Source organism: Rhagoletis zephyria, unplaced genomic scaffold, assembly GCF_001687245.7.
Source record: "Rhagoletis zephyria isolate East Lansing unplaced genomic scaffold, Rhagoletis_zephyria_1.1 Rzeph_scaffold_04545, whole genome shotgun sequence".
NCBI lineage: Eukaryota > Metazoa > Arthropoda > Insecta > Diptera > Tephritidae > Rhagoletis > Rhagoletis zephyria.
Window position 1 is genome coordinate 11,944 of NW_016161628.1, and position 9,561 is coordinate 21,504.

Consider the following 9,561-nt stretch of genomic DNA (forward strand, 5'->3'; position numbering starts at 1 on the left):
TTGACTTTTCATCAGGGACGGTAATCATTGTGAGTAAAAAAATTTAAATCAGCATTTAATCATTACTTTACGAATTATTTCAGAGCATTTCAATTAACCCAGCTATCATTGCCAGATAAGTAACGCATTTATTTTTCTTCTCTTTTATTTTAAACATTAAACATTAGGTATATGTACTTATAGGTTAGGTTTATACCAAAAAACTCAAAATTCTTTTCTTAAAACAAAAGTATTTTCTTAAAAAATTAGAAACAATATTAAAGTAAATGTAACCTTAAACTAACTAGTTAAACGTTATTTCACCCTTTAAGGGATTATTTGGTGCCTTGTTACTTGTGATGCCACAAACTCTTATTATAGTATACCCCTAAGTACCTAGTAGTATTTATTATAAATTTTACTAAATCAGCCATTAATTTGAAAACTTTATATGCTCATAGTAGCCGCCACTCCCACCACCACCACCATTGTTAACGCCAACCAAATGTTGGTGGTGCAGCGGCGGCGTAGACATCGTGCCAGTCGAGGGTGGTGTCGTCATTGAAGGCAAGAATATGGGCTTTCGATCGATAAGCGTGGAACTACCCATAGATGTGGAGCTCGGCGGTAGTGGTGGCGGTGGCGGCGTCATCGCTGAATGATGCTGTTGTTGTTGTGCATGTTGATGTTGGTGCATGTGCGAGAGAGTCATTGAGCGCAAGCCTGCGTACATAAAGAAAAAGAAGAAAAAAGAGATACGGAAATAGTTAGTTTCCAGCTAAAGCGTGAGGATGCAAGAAATTTTAAATATATGGAAAATGGCATTTAAGGAAACCAAAAAAATTTCACACATTTGCCGGTTACATCAAAAATGAATATTCAAGTTTTAAACGATCTTCATTTGATTACCAACCCAAACACATTCAGGCCAATAAATTTACATACATACATACGTATGTATGTGCGCATGCGTATCCACATATGTGCACATATGTAAATATGTATGCAAGTATAAAGTGATTACCAACAACACAACCCCGGCTTACTTCGCCGACAACACATGAAGCTCGTAAAAATAATACGCAACATCAATCTTACGCTTCCTTGTTACTCCGGCATTTGTGAAACAATTTTTAATGGATCCGACTGGCGCTTAAGATGCATTTTAGATATTTGATTGACGCGATCGCCATGAAGCTGGCACTTATAAAATGTAGCACTCAACTTCAACTTCAAGCTCTAGTTCTTATTTTTATACATANTCTTGGGGCCGTCTGGAATCTAACCAATAACAGCGAGCACCTCTGCAAAGTCAGCTACAGCAAGGTATGTAAACGTACATTTCTTACAATCATTCAAACAAATTTAATTTCAAATTGAAAAAAACGTTTCTTTGAAAATAATGTAAAATCGCACACGGAAGAACCGAAAAGATTGAAAAATCATGATACTTTTTTCTTTCGTCTGTCGATTTTAGAACTGGTTCGGAACTATAGAATTTAGGACTAGTTCGGAACTGTCGAAAAAGTGATGCAGCGGGGGGCAATTGACACTTCCTAGGACATCGCCATATTAAATTCGCCAGTTGCTTGCATGCAAAAGAGATTTATCGCGAACCAGTACTGGGTCTAAATGTACTAGAAGCGCCCCAGTTCAGAACTAGAGATTTTCCCCACAGGGTATGTACATATGTACATATGTATTAGAGTGGTCCTTAAAATATCAAAATCTAAATTTTGTAAGAGGCACGCACCTCTTATTATGTTCTATGTACAAATTAAAGACAAACGAAAATTTCAATATTAAAAAAAAATTTGTTGAGAAAATTTGAATTTAAAAAAATCGCGAAAATTCTAAAAAATGTTGAATCAACTTGAATCAAATCTGATAAATTTGACATGTTATTGAAACTTATTCATATATGTAGATTCATAAATTCGCACAGTTATAGCTGGTCAAATTCTAAGATTACATTTTTTGAAACCCTCAAACGACTTCTCCTTTTTTATCTTAATTTTGAAATTTTCGTGGATGTCTTTATTTTGTACATATAACGAAATAAAAGGGTGCCCCAAGATGTTGATATTTTAAGGACCACCGCAATATGTATGTATGTATGTATGCGTACTCCGCTCCTACACAACTCACCGTTATCAAGGCTGTAAGCGGCGCCAGCGCCTCCTCCTACAACCCCACCGCCACCCGCCGTACTTGCGTATGGATAATTGGCGGCCACCATAGTGGCTGTCGCGTAATCTAGGCCGGCATTTGAGCTTTGAAGCGCCGCCGCCGATGAAGTAACATGCGAAGGGCTACCCGAGCCACCACTCACCAACGCAGCTGAAGTCAGTGTGTGCGCCAGTGGTGGAGTGCCGTTGTTATTACTGCTATGCAGCATGGAAGAGGCGGCGGCTATATTAGAATACTGCGGCAGCGTGGTCTGCGCGTGAGCAGCGTGTGAATTCCATGCGTCCGTGTAGGGCGTAGCGCCGGCAGCGCTGCTAGTAGTGTATTCATAAGAGCCATATGCTTGCGTGGCGTAGAAGTTGCCGTTGTCCTGTGAAAAAAAAAAACAGTAGCAGAATCTTATTAGTGCTGTGTTTTCGCACTTGGGTTATTATTTTATTTATTTTTTTCAAATAGCCTACCATGCCTGGATCGTAGGAAGCAGTTGCGTAAAAACCATTTGTGCTTGGATAGGGTTTCACTTTTAGCTTGGATCGATAGCCGCGCGGTCGTCTGCGTAAACTGGCCTCATCTTCAAACATGTAAGCTGAATTTTGTTCGATGGTCCAGTAATTGCCTTTGCCGGGTTTGCCGACACTCATGCCCTTCGGCAGCTTTTTAAAGCACTCATTTAGGCTGAGATTGTGACGCACCGAGTTTTTCCAACCCACATATGGACCGCGAAAAAACTCGAATCTGGAAAGGTAATTTAAATTAGGAATGAATTAGGGTGAATAGAATATTTATGATAAATACGTATGTATGTATTTATGTAGACGCATATTTTAAGTAAAGCGCAAGGTACATTGATACAGAGTATATGTATGTATGTATGTAGCTGCCAGTACCAGGGACCAGTTGCAGTTTTTAAGTTGTCAAAAATCTATATCCAGTACAGTATAATGGCCAAAAAATGTATGTCCAGTTTTAAATGACTAACAATTTACGACCAGTTATTAATTGAACTAAAAATTATTTCCAATTTATAGGTGTCCAAACAATGTATATCCAGTTTTTAAGTTCCCAAAAATTTATATTCAGTTTACATCAAATGTCAAAAAAAAATCGTATGTACAGTTTTTAAATGACAAAAAATTTTGGTCCCGCTGACGCCTTGAATCATGGTGATAAAAGTCTTTGTCCGAGCATCTTTGTTTATTTGAAATTAGGCGCAGCACTGCCAGTATCTGTTGCAATGAGCGAGCGGTCATTTTCAACCCTTCAAAGGTTGAAGACCTAAATGCGTAGTAGCACTGGGCAGAGAGATTGGTTGCGCTGGAGCTCCTAAATTTACATAGGGATCTGAAAGTTAATCCTCAGTAAGAGTTAGATCAGCTGGCAAAAAAACTACGGAGGATGCAGTTTTCAATTTGAAAAAAAATGTATAAAAAAAATAGATCCGCCCCTGGTATCGACACAAAAACCAAGGATTGTTTTGAGTCTGCAATTTTGTAGCCCATTAAATTTTAGTATAATAACGTATAAGTTTGAAGAATCTGTTGATTTTTGGAAATGTTGTTTTTTTTTAAGGTGCTCTCATTTGCTCCATAAAAAAATCGTCGAGCACGATGCACGACACCGTCAGCAAAAATAAAAACTGCCAAAAATCAACAGTAAGTCTTAGCTACTTCAAACTTGCACTTTATTATTACTAATAACAAAGCTTTACAAAATCTTTCTAAGAAATCTAACTAAAAAGTTTGCAATTTTTACGAAAGTTTATTGAATTTTTTTTTTAAATATTGCAAAAAGTTTTAAACTTGTGTTTATATCGTTCTTGTTCTATAAGTTATAGTTAATATTAAAAAAAAACAAAAAAACAACGAAAATTAAATATCAAAAAGAACTAATTTTGAAAACTTATCGTTATGTGGCGCGCTTTTAATTATGACAAGGGGTGTAGCTCCCAAGGCATAAACCCATCTGTATGTATGTATATGGACGTGAGACTTTCAATTGTCTAGCCAAGGCGTTGCTAGTTCAAGGCCATTACCAAAATTCAGGGTATCCAAACGGATTTGAATTTTTTGAAAATTAGCAAGGAACTCTTTTAAAACTCAGGACTGTGGTACATGTAAGCATCTACATATAACTCTGTCAATAGTTTCTGTCAATGTTGAATTATCATGAAGTGCGTGCAATAAGGCATGCAGCACAAGAGCCGAAATAAATCGATTACTGCCCAGATAATAACTAATTCTGCGAAATTTCATCGAAAAGAACACCAAAGCAGAAAATGTCGTTAAGAACCCATTACCAAAATAAAAATAAATAAACTTTGTCATCTTTGGTGACACAACGCCATTGACTGGGACGAAGTGGCACCCACAGTGCCTGTCACAGGGCACAAATATTTACACATAAATATAAACAAAATCACAACAACAATTGACATAACAAAAAGCAGCAATTTACATAAACTTTAAGTTTTGTTTTTGTTAAAACTATAGCTTTTATTTAAATAAACACGGCAACTGGCACACACACAGAGGCCACCGGGACATCAGTCAGTCAGTGCACGCAATGGCACGAATGGAAAAAAATCAACGCTGGTTCGTATTGGTTTTTTCGGTTTCACTTTAATTTTAGGAATATGAGAATTTTTAATGGCTTTTGAGCATTCATTTGTATGTACATACTATACATAAGTAGGAGGACCACAGCCAATTAAAATGTTCATATATGTATGTACATTAGGGTGGTCCAAAAGTGCATGCGAAAAAGTAAAGTCGGAATTTTTATGCTCTCACCGTCTAGGATTCTTACCTAGGAGTTATACCTGTGTTTTTTTTTATTTTGAAATCAAAAAATATTTAGAGGTCGCTTAAAGCGGTCAAAGTTTTTCACGTATTTTATATGGGGAAAAAACAACTTTTCGTAGAAATGGTATAGATTTCTTAAAAATCAACATTTTCGATAGGAAAACTCTGCAGAAGATTCCCAATAATATTAGCCAACTTTTTATTTAACTATTTTTTTTAGAGTAACTATATTTTATAGGTCCGCCAAAAACCCTCAAAAGCCCCGGTAAATGCAGTGAGGGGGCCAATAAAAAATTGTTAGTATTAAAAATTGATTAAATAAGCAATTGGGTTTTGCTATTGAAAGTCTCCTTTTTCATGGAAAACTTTGAGCGCTTTGAGCGACCTCTAAATATTTTTTGATTTCAAAATAAAAAAAATAGGCGTATACTTTTTTTCAATATAGAACAATCCTAGGGGGTGAGAACATTAAGACTTTACTCTTTTTGGACCACCCTAATGTACATATGTACTTGCCAAGCAGAATTGGTGTCAACTAGTGCGCAGTGGCCTCAAAAAGAACAAAAGAAGAGCAGAGTTGAAAAGGCTTCAAATTCGGACGCACTCAAATTGTTGTAAAAATAAACGCATTTTCAGCTTAAATTTCAATTAAACGCGATTATCGATGAAAGAATATTGAGAGAGTGTCTGAATTTTATAATTTGTGTAGCTATTCGACAAGCATAAAGCAGATAAGAAATTCAAATGATTTTGTTTTGAGAAATAATAATAAAAGGCAAAAAAGGCCAAACTTCGAAATAATTGCCGAAAAGCTGTGCTTTTGCGATTCTAGACGACAACATTCAGCCAGGCACTAAGACTGCTGAAGTCTAGAAAAGGAAGTCTGATGAGGAGATGTGGTGATCTCCGAAATAGTGCTATAACTTCTACCGCTTAGACTTTGTTGCTTTTTCAAATTTTCCTAATAAACAATCGTGGTACAAAGCTCAATAAAAATATTAAAAAAAAAAAAAAAAAAAAAAAAAAAACTAAGACTTTTATTTTTAGATGATTGCACTGTTTGTATCCTTATGATCCAAAAAATTAAATCTGAAAAAAACGGTGCTGGTATCATTTTGTAATAAAAAAATTAAAATAAAAAAATAATGGATAAATTTGATTGGAGAATTGAAAATCAAATTTTAGCGATTAATTTACGTATTATAGTTATTAGCTCTGATCCAATACTTTTCGTGTAAAATCCTGTAAAAATGTTATACAGCAAAATTACTCTCTGGAGTGAGAGTAAAAAGTGAGTAATAACAAAAAGTACGGGGACAAAAAGAGCATTTTTCCCGTAAAAACGTCAACCAGTGATCGCTTGACACTTTTCATGATTTTACCAGAAAAAAGTTCCGGTAAAATCTTGCAACTTCATTCTCTACACAACTCTCCAAAAATCGCTCTCATTTACAGGATGTTGGAAGAATTTGTAGTACGGTATCATTTTTCCTGTAACTTCCTGCAAGTTAGTGTAAAAACCTGTAAGTTCATGGAGTACTGGATCAGAGTTATTATAAGCATCATAACCTTTGCGGAACCTCTATTCAAAAAGTTTTAACGAAAAATAGCCTGCAGTAGAGTTAATTATTTGTGGACCTTTAAAAAGTTTGTGGTGTCAGTTTTCTAATATATTCTAGGAAAATAAATACAAAATTTTTCTAAATTCACTTTCTTTTTCATTAAGTCCTCTGACGCTGAATATGTGAAAAAAAAATGTTTTCAAATTTTCAATTAAAAAAGTAAGTAATATAAATTCTTTCCTTTTTGGTTAGTGTTGTTTCTGACAGGCTGGGTGTATGATACATTTTGGAACGAATTTCCGTCATCCCTTGTCAAAGTTAGTTTGGAGAAAAACCGATCTCGCCGCTGTGCCATCTTCAGTGTCATTTTTCGTTCTCGTGGGTTTGTCGCCAAACCAAATTTGACAAGGGATGACGGACATTCGTTCCAAAATACATTATATAAATTCCCGCCTTTTTGAAATATCTTTGCCAAAGTACATACATACATATGATTTGACCCTTCTGATACGTCTACCAAATTAAAGGTGAAATTGAAAACAGTCGGTATCGATCAAAAATAAAATGGAGAAAAGCTATTCACTTTAAAATAATAGGAAGAGTTCTTTTGTAAAGGAGTTCGCCATAGGGAAAATTGCCTTTTTTAACATAAATTTGCCATTGTCGGAACAGTAGGAACTCCAAATGAAAAACTTTATAATCTTTAAAAAATGCAGAGTTCTCAAGTTGATAGCTACATGCAAGACATCCGACGAAGTATTTTGAAAAATATTAAGATTTGCGTGTGCAGTGCCGATTTAAAAATTACTACTTACTTCCAATATTTTTGATTCCTTTGTAGAAAAAATTTTTTAACATTTTTACCTTTTAAGCTTAAACTCTTCCATCTTCTGAGTTGACTTTTTAGAAAATATATTTTTAAAAACTTTTTTTCTATAAATAAATATGATTTTTCTTAATATTTTTTCCTAAATATTAAAATATAATCAATTTTCTAAATCCTATGGAAAACCACTACCTCTTTTATTTTTGTATGCAGAGTGATGCATCCTAGTGTATATACATATGTAAAATTATTCTCTAAATACTAAAAAATATAAAATTCTCAATCTCAAAACATGATAGTAAGCAAATTGAAGACTATCTTTTCCCGATCTCAGAAATACACAAATATATACATATATTTTTTTTTTCAAAAAATATGCCCTTTTTGTTGAGAAAGCGGTTTCTCAAATTAAGGATATGTTGAGACTAAACGTTGCAGATTCGAAAAATAGTTACATAAATATCGAGGGCTTACATATTTACATATATTCAAATAGTGTTATTTCGCATTTTCACAAAAAGTGCTTTGTGATGTTACAACTTGTCTGCGACTTAACTCTCATCTCTGATGTAAATGCTGACCTTATATATAGCTTGTTAGAAGAATTTACTTTTTAATAGTAAAGTTAAACCTAACATCAGTGCTGGCAATTAAGTCTCAGACAAGTTCTAACATCACAAAGTACTTTTTGCGAAAATGCGAGATAGCACTAATTAAATATCAAATGTATCATCGTTCTCAACCTCAAGTCCCTCACAAACCTAAATGTTGGTTGGGCACTTGAAATAATAAACATAAACAGACCAAATAGAAATACGTAAATACCAAAGTTGTTAATAGATAGATAGGTCATCCACTACAATAGCAGGAAGATCGTCACCTTTTACTTCCCCAAGGTAGAGTTGAAACCAGCAGGCCAATCCAAATCATAGGACCCATCATCTTAACTCCTTCCTACGAAAACCCATTGCATAAAAACCAATTTGGTTTATCTACCAGTTATTTCGCCTCTGTTATGGTTCATTGTAGTTGAGGAACTACACGCGGACGAAATTGTCATCTGAATCAGAGGTAGGTTTGAGGACACAATATCTAACCTCATACAGCTTGCCTTGAATATAGTCGCCAAATAGTGCAGTAAAACAGGTTAACAGCCCAATTCTGTATAGGTGACAAAACTTTTGTAACTGAAAAACGAAAATTTTTTCATATATTTTTCCGTAACAAAACTGTAAAAAAAATTTGTCACTGATACAGAATAGAGGTATTAATGTAAATCTCAAGAAGACAAACATGATCGTTTTCAAATTTCTAGAACCACTCTCTCAAGGAGAAAATATAAACTTCCTTAAAAAGCCCAAATATCTGTAAGTTATCCTTGATGGCAAACTCTCATGGAATTCACAACTAGGAAAAGCTATTCTATGTGGGCCTGCAGGAAACTAGTATCACTGGCGCGATGGCCTGCCTTCTCTACATCTTGCAATAAAGAAAAATGTTGTCCGATGGCAGCGTGATTTTCTGACCTGGAACTGAATCTGCACTAGCGACACCATATATCACAAATAGCCGTGAGGGTCCAAAAAAAAATCCGATTATTGACCAAGCAGCCAAGAGGCAAAATGCAGAACAGAGAACTTTCGGGGCTGTGTGAAGCTTTAACTGCATTATAGCCACTTTTTCAAACTAAAACGGCACTATATAGAGAAATTTTTTATTGCCCTCCTTAGCTCACAAATCGCATATCATCTTACCTTTTCTGCAGAAAGCTATAGATTTCACTAAGCGTCAGCTTTCCCGTTGGTGATTCTTTGATCGCCATCGCGATCATATTAATATAACTCAATGCAGGTTTCTCAGGGCGCCTTGTGCCTGATTTTTTCGTCGTATCTGGCGGCGTCAATTCCTGCGTTGATGATGCAGTTGACTGCTGTTGTTGTTGCTGATGCTGTTGACCACCACCACCACCACCACCACCACCAGGCGTCGTTGTACCACCACCTTCACTTTGGTGGCTATGCACCGACTTCGCCGGCGAGGAACTATTCGAATAGGACATCGTTTCGGTTGTGGCACATAATTGGCCAGAAACGCTATGCGAACTGGTTATAACACCCGACCCGCTGGACACTGATGGCATACCACCGACATTTTGTATGCGTTGCAAGGACTGTGACAAATGATCAGAAGAGCTTGCTTCCGCAGA

At 35.6% G+C, this 9,561-nt stretch overlaps 1 protein-coding gene across 1 annotated transcript in view; it reads right to left on the bottom strand.

The window, feature by feature from the left end:
• Positions 1-412: 412 nt before the first annotated feature.
• The window catches only part of LOC108370883 (forkhead box protein biniou-like), an 11,423-nt gene continuing 2,274 nt past the window's right edge, over positions 413-9,561 (bottom strand). Inside the window, 4 exon segments of the mRNA XM_017626306.1 lie at positions 413-702; positions 2,128-2,536; positions 2,628-2,901; positions 9,110-9,559. Of these exon segments, the coding sequence (XP_017481795.1) occupies positions 413-702; positions 2,128-2,536; positions 2,628-2,901; positions 9,110-9,559 (1,423 nt within the window).